The sequence below is a fragment of the Littorina saxatilis genome, linkage group LG4, assembly GCF_037325665.1.
Source record: "Littorina saxatilis isolate snail1 linkage group LG4, US_GU_Lsax_2.0, whole genome shotgun sequence".
Classification (NCBI taxonomy): domain Eukaryota; kingdom Metazoa; phylum Mollusca; class Gastropoda; order Littorinimorpha; family Littorinidae; genus Littorina; species Littorina saxatilis.
Genome location: NC_090248.1, coordinates 6,245,791 through 6,269,560, shown reverse-complemented (window position 1 = coordinate 6,269,560; position 23,770 = coordinate 6,245,791). Strand labels below are relative to the sequence as shown.

Sequence of the window (23,770 nt, the reverse complement as noted above, 5' to 3'; positions counted from 1 at the left end):
GGGGGGGGTGAGGGGGGGGGGGGGTGTCAAGATGGTTGTTTTGTTTAATTATGTTTTGTTTTGTTTTGTTTTGTGGTCAGATTCAGTCAGATGTTTTGGGTGTATTTGTGATAAAAAAAAGTTTGAATGGAATTCAAGTACATGCACTGTCCCTAATCATGCATTTCTTAGATGTACAGGTATTTTGTGTGTAACATTTGTTATCAATTCACACAGAGGTCTTTCTGAGCAATTTCAAGAAATTAAGATTTCTAATGTATATTGTTTAAATCTTTAAGTTAATGTGTATCAGTTGCATGTTGAGTAGATGTATTCATGTGCTCTTTTCTTATTCTGCCATTCCCATGCAAAACAAAATTGTGATGGTGAATTTATGTTTATTTTAACTGAAATTGTACAGCTGTTAATTGTTAAAATCACATCTTCTCATTTTCAACATTTTGTGCTTCCTAAATGTGACGTTACAGATGAGAAGAAGAAGAAAAAGAAGTAAATCTTGGAGACACCGCGTCAGTACAAAATGTAAATTGCATGTGAGAATTGTGTTTGTTTAACAGTTAACATGATCTTTTTAATTAGATTCTATTGCCACCAAACAATCTACAAAAACCATCACATACTGAGTTTCAGGCACTTTTCAGTGAGCACGAAAGACATTTTGTGTAAATATTGTGGAAAATATACAAATGACTTTGAAATGGTCCATCAGAATTTACAAAGCAGAGTTCTAAAAGCTAGAAATACTGTTAAAAGAATCAACTAATACTGAAATCTGCTTGAATTCATGTTTATATATCTTTCTTTCACCCATAACTGAAAGCTATTCCCAAATTTAAAGAGAGTTTTAATATTTAGGTCCCCAGGATTTTTGTCAAATTGTGAACTGGTGGTAATAGTGTCTTTTAACTGGAAAACTTGGCATGTATGTTTTTTTTTAATGAAATTCTAACATATGATAACAGTTGTGGAGTGCTATTTGTTCTGAATCTGCGCTTTCATTTCTAATATATTTGTGTGTTACTTTCGAACCTAATGTTTTCATCTTTCAGGAAATACAAATCAGGGAGTATTGAGTTTTGTAGGAAAAATTCAGAGAAAGTTTGCATGAAAAAATCAACAGCATTATTTGATTACTTTGATTGGAGGAATTTGAGCATGGAAAGGAAGGATTTTATTTTATTGCTTTTAATTTTATTTATTTTTTCCATTCCTTTTTTTCTTTTTTTAAAAGTAAAATGTTATTATTAAAATGCTAGAATTTTTTTCTGTGATATGTTGACACTGTATGTGATGTTATTTAATCTTGTATATACTGAGTAAACTGACTTGACATGATGGATTTGAAGTGTGTATTAATACAGGTGTGCTTAATATATGTGTGTTGTGTGTGTGTGTGTGTGTGTGTGTGACAATGTGTGTTGTGTGTTGTGTGTGTGTGTGTGTGTGACGATGTGTGTGTGTGTGTGTGTGTGTGTGTGTGATACCTAACATAAAACAATAACAATTTGATCAACAGTGTACTTTTATTCCTGTCTTTAAGACTTTCCTTGCTTATTCTGGCCGCACAAACAAAGCAGAAGTCCTTTTGTGCCAGGGCTTCTGTGTTGTTGACACATTGATTTCCAGTGTTTTAACAAATTTGACCATTGAGTAACAAACAGACTTCTCTAATGAACATTGCTGTCTTGAGAAAAAAAAAGTCCACTTTCCATTAGGTGTTGGGGTGTATTATGACCATTACATAAAATTGTGCATTTGTTCTTCTTACTTGTAAAATGAATATATATTTTGTTATCTCCGTCTTGGTGTGAAGGTGTATTTATCCTGACTTCCTTGTCTTTTTATTATCATTCTTTATCAGTGTAATTAAGACGCTTTTGCATAAATGCATTTTTGGATAAACATTTAATTGTCCTAATTACCACATTGCCATGGGCAGCTGCATACAGTCTTCAAGGGATACAGCTGTATCCAGAGTGTCCCAACATACAGGGGTTAATGAGGTGTGCAGAGTATAATATAATATTAATGTTGTAGTATAATATAATATTAATGTTGTAGTATTTCGTTTGTCTTTAGGTTACATGCACCACCACTGACATTTCTCAATGTGAGATCATAAAGTTTATTTGATTTGATTTGATTTGATTTGAGAGTCAAACCTGTCATGTTGACAGTGGATCTGCATCAGTACAAATGTTTCTTAGAGAGCTGGTGGTACATTTTAATATCTCTAATTAACACTGAAGGCTTCTCAAGATCGCGTGTAAGCATCCAGACAGAGAAACCTGCTAATGCAACGGAATCTTTAAAGTTTGAGTTTGATACTGTTTACTGATCTGTTGTCATTGACAACTGCACAGTGGAACTATTTTTTCATTTTTATTTTTTCAGTACCTCCAAACATTTGAGGAAATCAGTTCGTAAAAGGAAGGGAACAAATCTTAAAATGGAGGTCAAATAACGTATTTAAAAAAAAAAATCACACAAAAAATAAAGTGTTATGAGGGAGGAGGTCTGAAATTGTAGAGTCAAGAAAAAGGAAGGGGGGGGGGGGGGGACGTCTCACACCAGACCAATACGACTACCGTCCTGTAGCGTTACGCAGGGTCAAACCACATGCAGCTGCATGAGTTGCGCCGAAGGCGGGCCCGGGTAGCTCAGGTGGTAGAGAACTGCCATGGACTCGTGATCCTGGGGTCGCAGGTTTGAATCCGGGCCGGGATGGGTCAAATTTATGTGCAGACCTAGAGACGATATCCATGTCCAACCCCCGTGTCACCACTGGACCTCGCTCATTCTACCATAAGTGCATACGGCGGATACCACCTAAACTCGCATAAATTAACATGTGTATCTCATCTAGGAAGTCGGGGTAAAACCCAGGAGCATGCCGCGCCCCTGATGGCTTTGCAGTGAGGGCTGAAAACTTGAATTCCTCTCGAGTTGCGCTGAGGATGAGAGCTGCATAAAATAATCCAAAAACGTCAGAGCACAATGTTTTCACTGACGCGAATTTAAATAAACATGATTTGACCTGACAGGTACGGCTTCACAATTAATTTGATCTTGTGGATATGTCTGACTTGAAGCCAGTGGCTCACCGACATATGGGCGTTTTGACTTGCAGCGTACGAGAAGAAAACAGTCTGAAGGAGAAAGGCCCTTACCAGGGAAGAGCAATAATATTACTATCCTATGCCTTGCGTGTTGTGCGTGACCAAAATTTAACACAAATACGCAACAAAAAAACACGCACGAAAGCGCACGCTGCAGACACACACACACACACACACACACACACACACACACACACACACACACACACACACACGCGCGCGCGCGCGCGCACACACACACACACACACACACACACACACACACACACACACACACACACACGCAATCACTCTTAAGTTACACGGACATGCCAAGATGCAGCATGATAATTGTGCTCCCTGACCATCATGAAAAATGAAACCGACATCAACATTGCCCGTATTCTAAATGAACATTCTAAAAGCCAAATCTTAAAACGTTTGGAGGAAGTTTTAATTCTCCCAACATTAAAAAAAAAATGTTTACTTATACAGTTTCAGCTATACTCAGATTCCGCTTGCAACCACAAGGGCGCCTTGACAATTGCGAGGATGAAAAGAAGAGTGTCGGAGACAGTAGCCAAGACGGACACACATCTACATCCTTCCTCTGGAATTGGTCCAAGAAACCGCATGCAGCAAACAACAGACAACGATTTGGAATTGGTTGTGGTTTTATTTTAAGCCAAGTTATTTTCAAGAAAAAAGAGAGAACTTTATGGTGCGCACCTTTTGACATGTGCGTACTTTTTCTTGCAGTTATCAGTAAATTGTAAAAATATTGAACACGGACAACTTGACTGGACTCTTATTTTCTATGTAGGCTACATTGTGTAAACTGTTTTAACTTTCTAACCATTTTTCAACACACAAAAAGACGAAGAAGGCTTTAGAGTCGGAATTCATGGATGACAATGAGATACTCACTTTCTTTACGCCCCCAGCCACTATTTAGGCTTAGCTTTCAGATCAAACTAAAGGGACCCCCCCCCCCTCTCCCTGTTTCGAGTTTAGAAAAATGGTGACCTTTATTTGAATAACTAAAATGTAATCATACTATAAATTGATCAATAGATAAAATGATATCAAGAAAGAATAGAATTGGGCGAACGTTTCACATACTAAATGGCAAATGCACCAACGTGGTGTTGTGTATGTTTATTATCGTGTAACAGTATTGCAATTTTGCTAAAAATGCATTTAGAAAAATAGAATGAAGCAGAACCTGCAAAGCATGCAGCTACATGCAGGGATATCCTCGAGGTGTACTTACTGTGTGATGATAACTTTTGTTTGTTTTATTAAATAAAAGCTTGGAGTGATATTGTGTCCGTGTGTGTGTGTGTGTGTGTATGTGTGTATGTGTGTATGTGTATGTGTGTGTGTATGTATGTATGTCTGTGTGTTTATGTGTGAGTGTTTGCAAGGGTGTGTGTGTCCGTCTGTCTTTGTGCGTATGAGTGTGTGTTTTGTGTGTATGATTTGTTTGACTGAGTCGTGTGTGTGCGATTGAGTGTGTGTGTGTGTGTGTGACTTGGGGTGTGTTTGTGTGTGTGAGGGAGAGAGAGAGAGAGAGAGAGAGAGAGAGAGAGAGAGAGAGAGAGAGAGAGAGAGAGAGCGGATGTGTCCTTTGCTGGGGGTATGCAGTACCTTGACATTGCATTACCTAATTAAAGGTTGCTCAGCAATTTTGTGTGTGTTTTTGTTTCCGTTTTGTATGAAATATTGATTTTAAATCTACAATTCTTCAATTCATAGTCACTGTTATTTCGCATTAAACTGAACGACTTATAACATTACAGTTTGATCATTTTACTTACCCCGCACTGTTTTTGCGTCGTTTGGACACTTCTTCGGAGTACGATATAATTTTAACACTTTCTACCCCACCTATATTGACCAAGTTTTTTTTTAGCCGAGACCAGCTGTGCTGCAGCAGGTCACTCAGAATCGTAGTAACTGTGTAGAACTGTGTATCAACTCGCTGGAATACCGACGTTAGGTCAGGAAGCGACTGAAGTGACTGTGTGTACGGATATATATCCGTCCCAGGTCAGATAGAGCCATATGAGTGGGTACGGATATATCCGTACCTGGGAGACAATGAGTTAAACTATATCTGTGGTTTTTTACATTTAATCAAGTTATGACTAAATGTTTTAACATCGAGGGGGGAATCGAGACGAGGGTCGTGGTGTATGTGTGTCTGTGCGTGTGTGTGTGTGTGTGTGTGTGTGTGTGTGTGTGTGTGTGTGTGTGTGTGTGTGTGTGTGTGTGTAGAGCGATTCAGACTAAACTACTGGACCGATCTTTATGAAATGTGACATGAGAGTTTCTGGGTATGAAATCCCCGAACGTTTTTTTCGTTTTTTTGATAAATGTCTTTGATGACGTCATATCCGGCTTTTCGTGAAAGTTGAGGCGGCACTGTCACGCCCTCATTTTTCAACCAAATTGATTGAAATTTTGGTCAAGCAATCTTCGACGAAGACCGGACTTCGGTATTGCATTTCAGCTTGGTGGCTTAAAAAATTAATTAATGACTTTGGTCATTAAAAATCTGAAAATTGTAAAAAAAAATAAAAATTTATAAAACGATCCAAATTTACGTTCATCTTATTCTCCATCATTTTCTGATTCCAAAAACATATAAATATGTTATATTTGGATTAAAAACAAGCTCTGAAAATTAAATATATAAAAATTATTATCAAAATTAAATTGTCGAAATCAATTTAAAAACACTTTCATCTTATTCTTTGTCGGTTCCTGATTCCAAAAACATATAGATATGATATGTTTGGATTAAAAACACGCTCAGAAAGTTAAAACAAAGAGAGGTACAGAAAAGCGTGCTATCCTTCTTTGCGCAACTACTACCCCGCTCTTCTTGTCAATTTCACTGCCTTTGCCATGAGCGGTGGACTGACGATGCTGCGAGTATACGGTCTTGCTGAAAAATGGCATTGCGTTCAGTTCATGGCGATCTTAAGAACGCTGTGGTTCAGTTTCATTCTGTGAGTTCGACAGCTACTTGACTAAATGTTGTATTTTCGCCTTACGCGACTTGTTACATTTAGTCAAGTTTTGACTAAATGTTTTAACATAGAGGTGTAATCGAGACGAGGGTCGTGGTGTATGTGTGTGTGTGTGTGTGTGTCTGTGTGTGTGTGTGTGTGTGTGTGTGTGTGTGTGTGTGTGTGTGTGTGTGTGTGTGTGTGTGTGTGTGTCTGTCTGTCTTTCTGTGTGTGTGTGTAGAGCGATTCAGACTAAACTACTGAACCGATCTTTGTGAAATTTGACATGAGAGTTCCTGGGAATGATATCCCCGGACGTTTTTTTCTTTTTTTCGATAAATACCTTTGATGACGTCATATCCGGCTTTTTGTAAAAGTTGAGGTGGCACTGTCACACCCTCATTTTTCAATCAAATTGATTGCAATTTTGGCCAAGCAATCTTCGACGAAGGCCGGACTTCGGTATTGCATTTCAGCTTGGTGGCTTAAAAATTAATTAATGACTTTGGTCATTAAAAATCTGAAAATTGTAAAAAAAAAATTGTTTTTATAAAACGATCCAAATTTACATTTATCTTATTCTTCATCATTTTCTGATTCCCAAAACATATACATATGTTATATTTGGATTAAAAACAAGCTCTGAAAATTAAAAATATAAAAATTATGATTAAAATTAAATTTCCGAAATCGTTTTAAAAACTATTTCATCTTATTCCTTGTCGGTTCCTGATTCAAAAAACATATATATGATATGTTTGGATTAAAAACACGCTCAGAAAGTTAAAACGACGTGAGGCAGTACAGTAAAGCGTGCTATGAAGCACAGCGCAACCGCTACTGCGCCAAACAGGCTCGTCACTTTCACTGCCTTTTGCACTAGCGGCGGACTACGTTCAGTTTCATTCTGTGGGTTCCACAGCTTGACTAAATGTAGTAATTTCGCCTTAAGCGACTTGTTAGGAAATATATATATCTAAATGTATTCAGAAGTGATTAATTTCGTCATTTATCAAAGATTCATTCGCTTGTGACTTCCTAGCAAGCGGCGGCACATTGATCTGTGCACGTGGTAGGGGGACTTGGGGGCTCGAGTTCGCGGGGGCGGCGTGGCCGAGGACCGAAGACCGTTGGGTCGATACTGATGATATTATGAACGTTTTGTTTTGTTTTGTCAAATTAAACGTTCGAACTACTTACCTTTCTTGTTTTGATTATGCTTATACTGTAACTGATATCACAGTAGATTCAGGCTTATAGGTCTAATAGATGATTCCGCCAAAGGAGGGAGATGCCTTCAACTTCTCCATTTGCGAACAAACATGTGCTAGATTTGTGAGCTAAATGCTCAATAGATCCGTTATAACCTCGCTTTTAGTGATGTGCTGTGATGGCCGAGTGGTTAAGGCGTTGGACTTGAAATCCAATGGGTTCTACCCGCGCAGGTTCGAACCCTGCTCGCAGCGATTCTTTTTTTTTTATGTCAAGTTATGACTAAATGTTTTAACATAGAGGGGGAATCGAGACGAGGGTCGTGGTGTATACATGTGTGTGTGTGTGTGTGTGTGTGTGTGTGTCTGTCTGTCTGTCTGTGCGTGTGTGTGTGTGTAGAGCGATTCAGAGTAAACTACTGGACCGATCTTTATGAAATTTGACATGAGAGTTCCTGGGTATGATATCCCCAGACGTTTTTTTCTTTTTTTTGATAAATGTCTTTGATGACGTCATATCCGGCTTTTTGTAAAAGTTGAGGCGGCACTGTCACACCCTCATTTTTCAACCAAATTGATTGAAATTGTGGCCAAGCAATCTTCGACAAAGGCCGGACTTCGGTATTGCATTTGAGCTTGGTGGCTTAAAAATTAATTAATGACTTTGGTCATTAAAAATCTGAAAATTGTACAATTTTTTTTATTTTGTATAAAACGATCAAAAACTACGTTTATCTTATTTTTCATAATTTTCTGATTCCAAAAACATATACATATGTTATATTTGGATAAAAATAGCTCTGAAAATTAAAAATATAAATATTATGATCAAAATTAAATTTTTGAAATCAATTTAAAAACACTTTCATCTTATTCCTTGTCGGTTCCTGATTCCAAAAACATATGGTAATGATATGTTTGGATTAAAAACACGCTCAGAAAGTTAAAACGAAGAGAGGTACAGAAAAGCGTGCTATCCTTCTCAGCGCAACTACTACCCCGCTCTTCTTGTCAATGTCACTGCCTTTGCCACGAGCGGTGGACTGACGATGCTACGAGTATACGGTCTTGCTGAAAAATTGCAGTGCGTTCAGTTTCATTCTGTGAGTTCGACAGCTACTTGACTAAATGTTGTATTTTCGCCTTACGCGTCTTGTTTTTATATGCGTTAAACTCCCTTTTTGAGATGAATGTGAACAAAAACCAATGTGAGATAACACATGTTTATTTCAGTGTACTCACGCATGCGGATCTTTTTAAGGGCTGTGTTATTAAAAAAATGTTGTTTATCTTTTCATTTGGTTTGAAAGAAATCTTAACTATCTTTTCTTTCTTGTATTTATCGCAACCGCATTTCACTTCAAGCAAGTTCATAACAAAGGCACTCGGTTAAATCCATAAAAAAAATACACAAAGCAACAAAACGAAAGCAATACAAAGCGACTCAGAAACAAATAAATTCAACAAAAAATAAACAGAGAGCAAAAAACAATAAAACAACCAAAAAAGTACAAACTCAAACAACAACAAAACACACACCTAAAACAAACAATCAATGACACAACGAAGAAAGGCTGAGACGATAAAACAAAAATCACTCTTGCTGTGCGCACTGTCTTTCAGCATGTGAAACTTCGCACAGTAGCATTAAAAGGACAACGGTAGAATTTAACGGCCTTTTAAAATCTCGACGTGTGGCGAATGTGCACGCAGTGATTTTTTTAATGAAGGTAAAAACAGCTTACTTCGAGGTCAAATCTTGGGAAAGTGAAATCGACTCCTCTGAACAATGAAATAAAACACCTGGTTCGTCAGACACAACGAGAGGAACAAGGTAAGATGGGTTTGCAGTCCAATTTACAGTCAATGTCCGATGACATGAAAGGGGTACGTAATATCTTAGAATAAAAGTACCTCAGATAGCGTCCAAAGTTATACCTTAAAATTTCTTCGTTGCACTACGCTACCGCGCAGTGGGACTGACTTCACATTTCAAAACCAAGTGTTGTTGAAGCTCAAAGATAGAACATGTGCACACCGAAGGCATCATTTTGGAAAGGTTTCTGACGATTTGGACCTTAAAAAGTTCAAGGGACATTCGCTGTACTGTAATTTAGAAACAACTGGTATGATTTGCTCAAAACTGCTCCGAAATAATGTTAAATAATTAAATGAATTTTAATCAGCGGGCGGTTTGCTTATCCCAGCTCTCCTGTGTCAGTAGCCGGATTCCGTTAGTCATAGCATTTTTGTTAGTCATCATAGATACCCATTGGGTCGAAACAAATGAAGACCGTCACGCCTACAGTCTAGCAAACGCATGTACATTCCGTGTCATACAGGGCTAAAACGCTTCGCGTAACACTAGAACAAACACACAGCCCTTTGGAGAATATCACGGTCTGAAATGACTACCTAACACAGCATTCAGATTTGAACTTTTTTAATTCTAAGAACTACCTCGTGTGTATTGTCATCTATTCAACACCCAAAACAAACTCTGTAGCTCTAGGCACAATTTGAAATCTGTATCTCTGGGAATAGCGCAAGAAATACTCAGGGGCGAAGGCTATAGGTGAAAAATTATGACATGCGCAAAAAGGGAGTCAGAATGATTACAACCCCCAACCCTAACTCAACTGTATAGCTCGTGGGGCGATGGGAGACAGTTGTCTTGTCAGACATTCTCACTTTAATCAAATGCCGTAAAATAGGCCAAAACAAATCACTCTTTATTAGGGTTGGATTGGGTTACTCTCACTCATTTACTTCTCTTGTTTGTGTTGGATGTGCGGTTTCTAGGCCGCGGTGATAAAGATGGCACTGGCAAGGCGGCGCGGCGCGTCTGGTGTTCTTTTTTTTTTTTTACCGAATAGAAACAGAGCCTTGAAGCTCATTCACTCACTTTGGTTTAATTAATTGCTATACTTGTGGTGCGTTTAATCGTGCCGTGTGCGTCTACATTGAGGTATATTGGAATCCCTAGATTCTTCAGAATCGCAGAGAGAGAGAGAGAGAGAGAGAGAGAGAGAGAGAGAGAGAGAGAGAGAGAGAGAGAGAGAGAGAGAGAGAGAGAGAGAGAGAGAGAGAGAGAGAGAGAGAGAGAGAGAGTGCGCGCGAGGGAGAGAGAGAGAGAGAGAATAGGGGGAGAGAGAGCGAGAGAGAGAGCTAGAGAGAGAGAGAGGGGGGGGGGAAGAGGGATAGTGAGCAAGAGAGGGAGAGAGAGTGCGAGAGAGAGAGAGAGAGAGAGAGAGGAGTGAGAGGGAGAGAGAGACAGGGTGAGAGAGAGTGAGTGAGCGAGAGAGAGAGAGAGAGAGAGAGTGAGTGAGCGAGAGAGAGAATGAGAAAGAGAGAGGGAGAGAGAGAGATTAGGGGGAGAGAGAGCGAGAGAGAGAGAGAGAGAAGGAGAGAGAGAGAGAGAGAGAGAGAGAGAGAGAGAGAGCGAGAGAGAGAGAGAGAGAAGGAGAGAGAGAGAGAGAGAAAGAAAAGGCAGACAGACAGATAGATGGAGAAAGAAATGATGCTATAAAGCAGCAAGTGGAAACAATGACAAAAACGAGGCAATGTATTCATATAAATACATGAATACATACATAAATCAACAACAACAAAAATCAGATCAAAACAGTCAGTTTAAAGTCTCCTTTTATTTGTTCATTGTTGCTGCAGTAGATGCTACAGAGAAGCAGAATACAAGTAGTGACTTTTGATTATTGACGGATTCTTTAGTTCATTGATTGAGAGAGAGAGAGAGAGAGAGAGAGAGAGAGAGAGAGAGAGAGAGAGAGAGAGAGAGAGAGAGAGAGAAAGAAAGAGAGAGAGAGATAGAGAGAGAGAGAGGGAGATAGAGAGAGAGAGAGAGAGAATAGGGGGAGAGAGAGCGAGAGAGAGAGAGAGAGAGAGAGACAGAGACAGAGACAGACAGACAGACATAATTTATAGATAGAGTCCAAGAGAGGTAAGAGTAATCTTCAGAGTCTTCAGATCAAGACGGAGCCAACACAAATGCAAAGCTCAACGTCACAATGATCAAGATCGTAACGTGTTTCAAAGAACCACCTTTCTTTGACTTAAGACTCGTCCGAGTCGACAGCCTTGAAAGGACATCCAGCAAAACAAACATCCATGGACGAAAAACGAAACAGATAGAAATAAAAGAACAACAGAAGCAGTGGTTGTTGTTTGATAATAAAGATGCTCAAAAGTGTTGTTGCGTGCAAGTCCATCGGAGGGGTACTTTTGAAACAGACTAATCACAAATGTCCATTCTGTCGTGTGCAAGTGGTCAGAAGGTCATTCTGCGAGTTTCTAGAACTCGGTTCATTGGCTAGTGTGTCATCATGGTAGAGAGAGAAAGAAAGAGAGAGAGAGAGAGAGAGAGAGAGAGAGAGAGAGAGAGAGACAGAGAGAGAGAGACAGAGAAAGAGAAAGAGAGAGAGAGAGAGAGAGAGAGAGAGAGAGAGAGAGAGAGAGAGAGAGAGAGAGAGAGAGCATGCTTTGCATTAAAACAAATATACTGAAGAAGAAAGAAGAGTGAGACACAAAGACACCTAGCTCTACCGACCACTCTGCACACGAGACAACAACAAACAGATAGCTACCACAGTTAGAAACGACATATTTGTCGTTCGCATGAAACATTGGGTAAGTCGATAAGCCAAATCTATATGGTCATTTTGGTCATCCTCCATAACAAAACTACCTTCTTCAAGAAAAGTTGCAAATTGTTCGATTGTCGCCAAAATCAAAGCACCGTTGATTTGGTGTTTGACGTGGACATCAAGGACATTTATACATCTACTGTAGAAGAATGCATCTTATTTGACATTATTTCCAATATTTTTTCATGTCAAAACAAGCAAAGTGTTCCTTATATTGTTCTCTAGTTATGACAGGCGCAGTTTCGCTTCAGAGAAAAAAGGAATTACACGCCCACACACCCACACGCCCACACGCCCACACGCCCACACACCCACGATTCACTGTGTTTTTTTGATGTAAAAAAATAACTTTTACAGTAGTGATGAACGACCTCAGAATAAGTTAAAACTCAATATTTCTCAATATTCTCAACTTTGACTTACGCAGTTTTTCACAGGAACGACACACAACAATACTCGATTTATCAAGCATTTGAAAGCGAAATAAAGAAGAAAGAATTGTCTTAGAATCACAAGTCTAAAAATAGAAAACTCGTTGTTGTAGCGGTCAGCATTGGGGTGAACGAAATGGTCAGTTGAAGAGAGTGACGATGACCGTTGGAATCATCAACGCGGACATCAGATGTCCGCTCGCCCTCAGTGCATTGTCACCTGAAACAAACAGCAATAATAAGAAACAAATTAAAGCCATATGTACTCGATGACTATACACGCTAATTGCTTTACCAACAGCTAGAGACATGCTAAATTAAGTTCCCTGCAAAATATTGTGGTCTAGGACCCCTTCAATGTTGAGATATGTTAATTTTCATTTTGATCTGGATCGTCCTATTTATAGATTTGCCAACAGAGGTAGCGTTGACGCAAGGGAAATAACTCCGCGTCTTTGTTTACATCCAAAGTTTTTGAGACTCTAAAACAAGCTGTAATGCATGTATATGGTCCGCGCATGGCGACATATCGTCATTACATGGTCTTATGGTGCGTTTGACATCGATTATGGGCAAACTACACTTTGTAAACACGGGAGCGCGTACATATGCCTTTAATAAAACACTTAATCGTCAAATAACCAAAGGGAAGTAAGCGCTCTATATGTGTACGACATGTGTACTGGAGTAAGCGAGAGTTGTACGGAACCAGTCTCCTGGCACCTGAGATAATAACAAGAATTGAAATGAACAAGCGACTGTTATCCTTATAACAGGTCATGACATTAATCACAAGCATTGAAATGGACAAGCGACTTTCATCCTCATAAAATGTCATGACAACTTCATCGTCAGTTACCTTAGTCCATTAAAAAGGGAAAGTGCCTTGACGCGACTACTTTGGTGGTTAGTTACAGTAGCCAGCCATATCAAAACCCACACTGATAGCAAAAGGTTTGTTCAGACGTTTGGACACAACTTGAAAGGCGCAGGCCTTTCAGTGCAAACATAAACATAACAAGTCGCGTAAGGCGAAAATACAATATTTAGTCAAGTAGCTGTCGAACTCACAGAATGAAACTGAACGCAATGCAACGCAGCAAGACCGTATACTCGTGGTCCACCGCTCACGGCATAGGCAGTGAAATTGACAAGAAGAGCGGGGTAGTGGTTACGCTATGCTGCATAGCACGCTTTTCTGTACCTCTCTTCGTTTTAACTTTCTGAGCGTGTTTTTAATCCAAACATATCATATCTATATATTTTTGGAATCAGGAACCGACAAGGAATAAGATGAAAGTGTTTTTAAATTGATTTCGAAAAAACAATTTTGATAATAATTTTTATATATTTAATTTTCAGAGCTTGTTTTTAATCCGAATATAACATATTTATATGTTTTTGGAATCAGCAAATGATGGAAAATAAGATAAACGTAAATTTGGATCGTTTTATAAATTTTTATTTTTTTTTATAATTTTCCGATTTTTAATGACCAAAGTCATTAATTAATTTTTAAGCCACCAAGCTGAAATGCAATACCGAACCCCGAGCTTCGTCGAAGAGTACTTGACCAAAATTTCAACCAATTTGGTTGAAAAGTGAGGGCGTGACAGTGCCGCCTCAACTTTCACAAAAAGCCGGATATGACGTCATCAAAGACATTTATCAAAAAAATGAAAAAAACGTTCGGGGATTTCATACCCAGGAACTCTCATGTCAAATTTCATAAAGATCGGTCCAGTAGTTTAGTCTGAATCGCTCTACACACACACACACACACGCACACACACACGCACACACGCACACACGCACATACACCACGACCCTCGTTTCGATTCCCCCTCGATGTTAAAATATTTAGTCAAAACTTGACTAAATATGAAAACATAAATTTAATGAGTCAAAGTGGATCTGCTCAGACCTGTACACGGTCAAATCTTCTTCTTCGTTCGTGGGCTGAAACTCCCACGTACACTGGTGGTTTTGTTTTTTTGCACGAGTGGAATTTTACGTGTATGACCGTTTTTACCCCGCCATTTAGGCAGCCATACGCCGTTTTTGGAGGAAGCATGCTGGGTATTTTCGTGTTACTATAACCCGCCGAACTCTGACATGGATTACAAGATCTTTTTCGTGCGCACTTGGTCTTGTGCTTGCGTGTACACACAAAGGGCGATAAGCCACTAGCAGGTCTGCATAAGTTGACCTGTGAGATCGAACAAATCTTCACACTTAACCCACCAGGCGGCAGCGGCCGGGATTCGAACCCTCGACCCTCCGATTAAGAGGCCGACGTCTTACCACCACGCCACAGCGCCCGTCACGTTCAGTCATCCACTTTGACTCATTAAAGCTGTGGTCTATTTATGACTTTCCGGGGCTATGAGGTTAAAAAGACAGGGATGAAAATCACGTACAGAATTCTGTACAGCAAACGCTACCCGAAACCCCACCTATACGGCGTGTAGGACCTTGAGAGATTCAGTCAACGCTTGAATTTTGCAGGGTAAACATCCGGTTTGCTCTCCCAAGACTGATCATATAATATCTTCAAGAGAGATCAAGGGGATAAATAAACGCCCAGGCGAAGATTCGAACTCTCGACCTCGAGACTTCGTGTCTGATGTCCTAACCACTAGGCTACTGCGCCAATTGAGAAAACTAAGGAAAAACATTGATATGAATTCATGTTATGTTGTTCTTGAAGCAGCATGATTTATATATCTATCCGCCCACTGTTCAGAAGTGAATACATGCATAACTATTTCTTTGATGTCTGTTTTCAACTTCACAGAGCTTTGGAGAGATTCAAATACTCTTCTTGTCATTTTTCTTGCATGTTGTAAATAGAGATATCGCAGCTATTTGCAAGGCGCGAATGTCGTGTAGCATGACGGTGTAAACATGTACTGCGATTCCGTGAAACATGTTTGCAAATAAAGGCAAAATTGAAGGGCAATTTTTACATTTTTGCAACGCATGAATGGTAGTTCAAGCGTAGATTGATATACAATTATTATTTTTTCCATCTTTGACAACACTGGTGGAGTGGCCTAGCGGTTAAGACATCGGCCCCGACATTTCGAGGGCCCGAGGGCTTGAGTTCGAATCCCTGCCAAGTCGTTTATTTTTTCTGCTCGATCCTTCTTGACAAGTATGCCCAGCTTTGAGAGAGCAAACCGGATGTTACCACTGCAAAATTCAAGCGTTGACTGAAGCTCTCAAGGTCATACACGCCGTATAGATGGGGTTTCGGGTAGACGGTTTGCTGTACAGAATTCTGTACATGATTTTCACCTTATCTTTTCAAACTCGTAGCCCCGGATAGTCATAAATAGACCACAGCTTTAACAAAAACAAAACATTGACACCCTAACTGCGCGCGCGGTTGTAACTGTTTTTGGAAGAATTTATTTTTCAGACACCAAACAATTTATTTTTAATAAATTCATAAAAAATAGCAAGTGCACAGAAAGCCACATGGCGCTAGACGTTACTCTTAAAACCTATATAATAAATTGACAGCTTGTGAAACAAACATTGTTAATACAACCTATATAATAAACTGACAGCTTGTGAAACAAACATTGTTAATAAAACAGAAAGACTTCATTATCATCAAGACAAATTAAGTACAATTCACATTTTTGAAAGTAGGGAGCCCGGATGTAGATCAAGCGAGATGGGTGTACTGTTTTAATTGACTGGTGCGTGTAAGATGCAGCTCGATCTTTTCACTTGATGACGGTGAAGTACGCTACCCAAAGCCATTCAACTATCTCGTTTTTCAGATGCGAGTTGATTGAGATTTCCGAACACTAAATACTGTTTGTTGCTGTGCCTGTGTAGATTGAGTATTGCGCGCATCAAAACTTACTGCCGTGACAGGGCTATCATCATTCTCATCACATACGCTGCATCTTACCATTGCCCAAACCGACGAAGATTCTGCAAATCGCTACAGTTTCCTTGAATCCAATATCTTCTGGGCTTGTGTCAGTAGCAAACTTTTTTCATTTTTTTTTCATTTTAAAATCAAAGGTGCACAGTTATATGTTATTGCAGATTTGAACTCACTTTGAAACCGCAAACAACTCAATGGGCAATACATGAATACACGTCGGTCACACGAGACCTCGATGGCGCGGGATTTGAATAAACCACGAGAACTGGTGTGTGATTTACACATGCTAAATAGCCACTCAGGTTTGTTTGTTTGTTTGCTCAACGCCCAGCCGACCACGCGAAGGGCCATATCAGGGCGGTGCTGCTTTGACATTTAACGTGCGCCACACACAAGACAGAAGTCGCAGCACAGGCTTCATGTCTCACCCAGTCACATTATTCTGACACCGGACCAACCAGTAGCCACTCAGGTGATCTGTGTGCGTCATTCAATGTTATTGAATGCTATGGCGAGTGTGCTTCGTCTGCTTGGTAGGGTTGCTTTCGTGAAAAGTTTTCAGCATTCTGTAACCCCCCTGTGAGGCCGAGTGGGCCTTTTATGAAGATTGACAGGATGCCGCACAGGTGAATGAGGTGTGCAGTTTCTCTATTCTGGCGGGCAATACGCTCACAGTTGTACGTACATTGAAATGATTAAACAAAAATCAATAAGAAAGTAAACATGATGAATTAAGTCAACAAATGAATAAAGAAATACAGAAATACAGAACAAAATGAACTGATAATCATATCAGTAAAGAGAAAATAAACAAAATAAAAGAAAAGATGATAACATTAATAAAGAAAGCACGCAAGAAAGAAAGCGCGCAAGAAATAACTTGAAGCACGCAAGAAAGAAAGAAAGACAGAAAGAAAACAAGAGGCTCACGTAAGAAATCGACAAACAGTAACACAAACTCAATCACTCCGTCACACATACACACACACAGTAATACGCCGCATAAACGGTTGCGTCGACTGAAAGCCGCGGGATCGGTTGCATCGACTACAAGCCGCGGGATCAGGACACGCGAGCATGGTGAGTTTCTGCACAAAATTACAAATCTCTTCTCTTAATTAGTAGATTATCATATAACTTTTGTTTACACTTTGAACTTAGGTATTGTAGCATCACATCATCGATATTTTTCATTGATTGCATTTACGTGTGAATGTTGAACTGTGATTATTTACACTTGTTCAAGCGCATTTTTGTAAATTTTGACTTTCAACGTTGACCACTAAAAATCAAGCTTTCGGACAAAGTTACAGACAATTAAAATGTAATCAATGATGATTTATTGACCATTGGGTTAAATTTTATTAGCTAATGTTACATGGTTACTTCATATTTTTACGGTTTGCACACCACGGATAATCCTTGTACAGACCGGTTGTGCGTCGTGGAAGTAATTGAAAGTTTAAAAGGTTTACTTTAAGGCTGCAAAATCGCTTCTGAACATTGTACAACAAACATCATGCCATGTAATGGTGTACAGTGGCCAGCAAAAGTATCGCACCAAATGGGAAGAACGGAAATGACTAAAATTGCTTTGAACGAATCGGGAAATTACCTCACATTTTAACGGTCCTAATTAGATATGTAAGAACTCTTCATTTGCTAACAGATTTGGTATCACAAGAAAGAGGGGACTTTCGTCTTTACTATGTTAAAAATTCATGAGTGTAGTATACTTGATTGTATTAAAAAGACCGTTTGAAAAGTGTCTAAATTGTTAGACCTTTCCTCTCTTTCTATGTGGTGCAATACTTTTGCCGGCCACTGTACAGGTGGTTTGACCCGGATAGTGTACAGTCCCAATAGTTTCATGGAGACACGCACTTTTTTTAGGATGGTACTCGCACTCTGATATTTCTAATTTTCTATGGCAGATGGAGTCCGGCCCCTGAAATCACCTGTCCACTGCATAAACCATGGATGCGAATCAGCATAAATGACAAAGAATATTGGCTGTTTAATGCATGTACATTATTTGATTTTACTTAAAGGCATATGTACTCGATGACTATACACGCTAATTGCTTTACCAACAGCTGGAGACATGCTAAATTAAGTTCCCTGCAAAATATTGTGGTCTAGGACCCCTTCAATGTTGAGATATGTTAATTTTCATTTTGATCTGGATCGTCCTATTTATAGATTTGGCAACACATGTAACGTTGATGCAAGGGAGCTAACACCGCGGCTTTGTTGACATCCTCACTTTTTCAGAGGCTAGAACAAGCTGTAATGCATGTATTATGGTCCGCGCATGGTGACATATCGTCATTATATGGTCTTATGGTGCGTTTGACATCGATTATGGGCAAACTACACTTTGTAAACACGGGAGCGCGTACATATGCCTTTAAGTGTGTATATTATAGCTATTTTCATTTTTTGGATCAACGTTGTTTTATTGTTACAGTTTTGGGATGTAGCTCAGTCGGTAGCGCGCTGGATTTGTATCCAGTTGGCCGCTGTCAGCGTGAGTTCGTCCCCACGTTCGGCGAGAAATTTATTTCTCAGAGTCAACTTTGTGTGCAGACTCTCCTCGGTGTCCGAACACCCCCGTGTGTACACGCAAGCACAAGACCAAGTGCGCACGAAAAAGATCCTGTAATCCATGTCAGAGTTCGGTGGGTTATAGAAACACGAAAATACCCAGCATGCTTCCTCCGAAAACGGCGTATGGCTGCCTAAAAAACGGTCATACACGTAAAATTCCACTCGTGCAAAAAACACGAGTGTACGTGGGAGTTTCAGCCCACGAACGCAGAAGAAGAAGAAGAAGAAGAAGAAGAAGAAGAAGTTACAGTTTTGTTTTCACCTCGGTGGTCTTGTTAAGATGATCACGTGCTACATGCACACGAAAAGGCAAGATAATGATTGTGTTCAGGCTTGTATATAAGGTTGTTTTCTAATCATTTAATATGTTTGCAATTTCTTATGTATACTAACTTGTAGACCCTCACCCCCATTGCCTCCCCTTGCAATGAACTTTGTTTATGCAATAGCATGTCTTACGTCTTACGACTTACGTGTCTCTCTCTCTCTCTCTCTCTCTCTCTCTCTCTCTCTCTCTCTCTCTCTCTCTCTCTCTCTCTCTCTCTCTCTCTCTCTCTCTCTCTCTCTCTCCCCAAGGGCGGATCCAGAGAAGCAAAATTTGGAGTTATCGGATCGTAAAAAAGCACAAAACATTGGCATTAAAGTTGGGGGGGGGGGGGGGGGCCATAAAAACATAACAAAACAAGAGCTGAGACATTCACCTAATATAACTTGATATTACTGGCAAATTCAGGACAATGTCCCATGGTGCACAACCGCTGGCAATCAAATATTGTCGCGACGTGCGACCATGCTATTCCATGGTGTGCAACCGTCAAACTGTTTGGTGTCTTTACATATCCGTAAAATATGAAGTAACCATGCAACATTAGCTAATAAAATGTAACCCAATGGTCAATAAATAATCATTGATTACATCTTAATTGTCTGTAGCTTTGTTCGAAAGCTTGATTTTGGGTGGTGAAGGTTGAAAGTCAAAATTTACACAAATGCGCTTGAAAAAGTGTAAATAATCACAGTTCAACATTCACACGTAAATGCAATCAATGAAAAAAATTGATGATGTGATGCTACAACACCTGTAGGAAATCTCCTTTGGTATCTTCTTTATATATTTTTCTGGAGCTACGAAACCGAACAATGTGAAATCATGAGTCGTCTTCTCCGAATCGGCGAACTGCAGCTCGGTGATAACTGTATCTATACCACAATCCTTCACCCGATCTGACTTATCCTTGATCCCTGACCTGGTCTACATACTACACACGACACAAACCAGTCAGCTGTTTTTACCCCCCCCCCAAAAAAAAAAACCCACACCACCCGTTTCTTTTGGATACACACTTTAACTACATACGTGCCGACGAAATGTTGATCAGGTAAAATTAGTATTTCGGCGTTCAGTCAAATGTTAAAGTTTCTACCACAGATATACATGCATACATACATTCATACATACATACATACCTACATACATACATACATACATACATACATACATACATACATACATACATACATACATACATACATACATACATACATACATACATACACACATACATACATACATACGCATGCACGCACGCACGCACAGACAGACAAAAGTTAGCATCGCATAGGCTACACTTACGTGAGCCAACAAGACAGAAAGAAAGCACGCAAGAAAGAAAGGAAGAAAGACATGTTGGTGTGCGTATTCAGGTGTATATGTCCGTGCTCTTGTGTCGGCCTGTGTCTGTGGGTGTGCGCGTGCTTGTTCTTGCGTTTGTGTGTTTCTGTGTGTTAGTTCACGCTACCATTTTGTGATCCATTTGTTAGGTTGCTAGCAGGAGTTGTCGCCCCTTGGGCGGCAAGATTGATCACTTGTGTGCCGTTTGCTCTTTCAGTTGCATTCTGCGCCTCTACAGACTGTGCCGTGAAGAATACACCTGCAATCAGTTTATACCTTGATCAGTCGGTCGACAGGTACATCGATCTATCGAGAGCTTTCGATGAATCGATTCAACATTCAGTCATACGATATTCATAAACTAAAACAAAGAAAACTGCAACGCCAATCAACCCATAAACAAACAACTCCAAACTCCACCCAACATCTCTCCGCACCCATTCAAAACAGCAAACAGAAAAAGAAAAAAAATTGCAACTACACATACAAACAAAACAAGTCGCGTAAGGCGAAAATACAATATTTAGTCAAGTAGCTGTCGAACTCACAGAATGAAACTGAACGCAATGCCATTTTTCAGCAAGACCGTAACTATACTCGTAGCATCGTCAGTCCACCGCTCATGGCAAAGGCAGTGAAATTGACAAGAAGAGCGGGGTAGTAGTTGCGCTAAGAAGGATAGCACGCTTTTCTGTACCTCTCTTTGTTTTAACTTTCTGAGCGTGTTTTTAATCCAAACATATCATATCTATATGTTTTTGGAATCAGGAACCGACAAGGAATAAGATGAAAGTGTTTTTAAATTGATTTGGACAATTTAATTTTGATCATAATTTTTATATATTTAATTTTCAGAGCTTGTTTTTAATCCGAATATAACATATTTATATGTTTTTGGAATTAGCAAATGATGGAGAATAAGATAAACGTAAATTTGGATCGTTTTATAAATTTTATTTTTTTTTTACAATTTTCAGATTTTTAATGACCAAAGTCATTAATTAATTTTTAAGCCACCAAGCTGAAATGCAATACCGAACCCCAGGCTTCGTCGAAGATTACTTGACCAAAATTTCAACCAATTTGGTTGAAAAATGAGGGCGTGACAGTGCCGCCTCAACTTTCACGAAAAGCCGGATATGACGTCATCAAAGACATTTATCAAAAAAATGAAAAAAACGTATGGGGATTTCATACCCAGGAACTCTCATGTCAAATTTCATAAAGATCGGTCCAGTAGTTTAGTCTGAATCGCTCTACACACACACACAGACACACACACACACACACACGCACACACGCACACACACACGCACATACACCACGACCCTCGTTTCGATTCCCCCTCGATGTTAAAATATTTAGTCAAAACTTGACTAAATATAAAAAGAAAAGTAAAGTGAGAAACGAAAGCAAAGACAAGAAATGCGAAAAAAAAACACAAAAAGAAAAAGAAAAGGTGAAAAAAAACCCCACACGCACACACTAAGCCCCATAAAACCATACCTTATTCAAAAGAACAAGAAAGACCGTCCTTTTGAAATGAATTTAGTTACATCCGCTCTTACACTCTAACGTATACATAATGTCAAGGAATATTAATGAAAAAACAGCTTTAAAAAGGAAATTCTGGAATGTAAGTTCTAAGTTATGAAGTTTTACATGAATGAATTAAGAAACTCAAAATATTCAGCACATACCTGCCATGACAATAGTGACGCAGAGACATACCAAATTTGGTGAAGACATCTTGTGTCAAGATGGAGAACGGTTGTTCAACTAAGACCCAGAAGACCCAAAGTTTGTGAATTACCGCAGAACGGGTGGGTTTAAATAGCAGCCGATTGCACCTACTAAGGGTATATGGGTCCGGGAGTGGGATGAGGGGGGGGGGGGGGGGGTGGTATGGGGGTGGACTGCGGACTGACGAGGGAGGGGGGGGGTAGACATTTGTTGCCGCAGGTAAGTGCAATTTCCATTCCATTTAACTAGATCATAAAAGGACTTGTACGAAAATGCAAGAGAGAGAGAGAGAGAAAGAGAGAGAGAAAGAAAGAGAGAGAGAGAGAGAGAGAGAGAGAGAGAGAGAGAGAGAGAGAGAGAGAGAGAGAGAGAGAGAGAGAGAGAGAGAGAGAGAGAGAGAGAGAGAGAGACAGACAGACAGACAGACAGACAGACAGACAGACAGAAAGGGGTTATTCTCTAGAGCCGTGTACCATTTTTGTGACATGCAATTTCAGTCCTTTAAATGATTATAACGTATATTAAATGGCAACTAGAATGTATTCTCTTTACTTTGTTCAGTAGTATTCCAGTAATATATTGATACAGACAGTCAACAACAAAAATTAGTGTATATTGTGGTCGTTAAATAATTATATTTGTTTCAAATCAATTTCACAGCCTTTGGTTTCCATGTTACGAAAATGACGTACTTTAAAACCCTTGTCATTGACTGAACGTAGACAGGCAGAATGTGAAAGTATTTCTAATTCTTTTTCTGCAGGACAAGGATATAATATATGGAACCAGTATCATTAATGCAATCAATTTGCATGGCTAAAATGTCTCAGTTAGTAAAGAAATGTCAACTTCGTAACATATGTTCCACTGGTACACAGCTCTGGAGAATAACTCACAGACAGACAGAAAGACGGACAAACTAAGACACAAAAAGGAGAGAAAGAGTAATAGGGAGATAGATAGAGAGAGAGAGAGAGAGAGAGAGAGAGAGAGAGAGAGAGAGAGAGAGAGAGAGAGAGAGAGAGAGAGAGAGAGAGAGAGAGAGAGAGAGAGAGAGAGAGAGAGAGAGAGATCAAATCAAATCAAATCAAATTTTATTTTACGAGGGTTGTGGCATAAGCAATATAAACGAGCTTCTTTTCAACCAGCCCTCGCCCAGAGAGGGACTATTCTAATCTTAAAATAAAAATAAAAATAAAAAAAGGCAGAAAAACTATTCACATGACTATATACACGTTGTAGGCTATACATACATTCTTGCGTTATGAAACACTGATGCTTTATGGACAGATATGATCAATATGAAAATAATCAGAACGAAGTCTTCCATCACTGTGACTTTTCGTAATTTGACATTAAATGTAATGAGAGGTGTTTTTTGAAAGTATTGAGACTTGTTGGGACTCGAACTGATTCCGGG

The 23,770-nt window shown here is 39.4% G+C and overlaps 1 protein-coding gene and 1 non-coding gene across 4 annotated transcripts in view; both read left to right on the top strand.

Moving 5' to 3' along the window:
* LOC138963828 (dynein regulatory complex protein 11-like) overlaps window positions 1-4,420 on the top strand; it is a 50,405-nt gene extending 45,985 nt beyond the window's left edge. The window contains exons 19-21 of one of the 3 annotated variants that reach the window (XR_011454930.1): window positions 468-522; window positions 1,940-2,003; window positions 3,594-4,420. Coding sequence is in view for 2 of the 3 variants with exons in the window: in XM_070335679.1 (XP_070191780.1) it covers window positions 468-493 (26 nt within the window). In the remaining variant the exon portion in view is untranslated. Of the gene's footprint in view, window positions 1-467; window positions 1,336-1,939; window positions 2,004-3,593 lie in introns of those variants that run through there. The other 2 variants (XM_070335679.1, XM_070335678.1) reach the window with 2 other exon arrangements.
* A 3,079-nt stretch (window positions 4,421-7,499) lies between these two features.
* On the top strand, window positions 7,500-7,581 carry Trnas-uga (transfer RNA serine (anticodon UGA)). The gene has a single exon. It is a non-coding gene; the product is annotated as a tRNA-Ser (tRNA).
* Window positions 7,582-23,770: the final 16,189 nt, after the last annotated feature.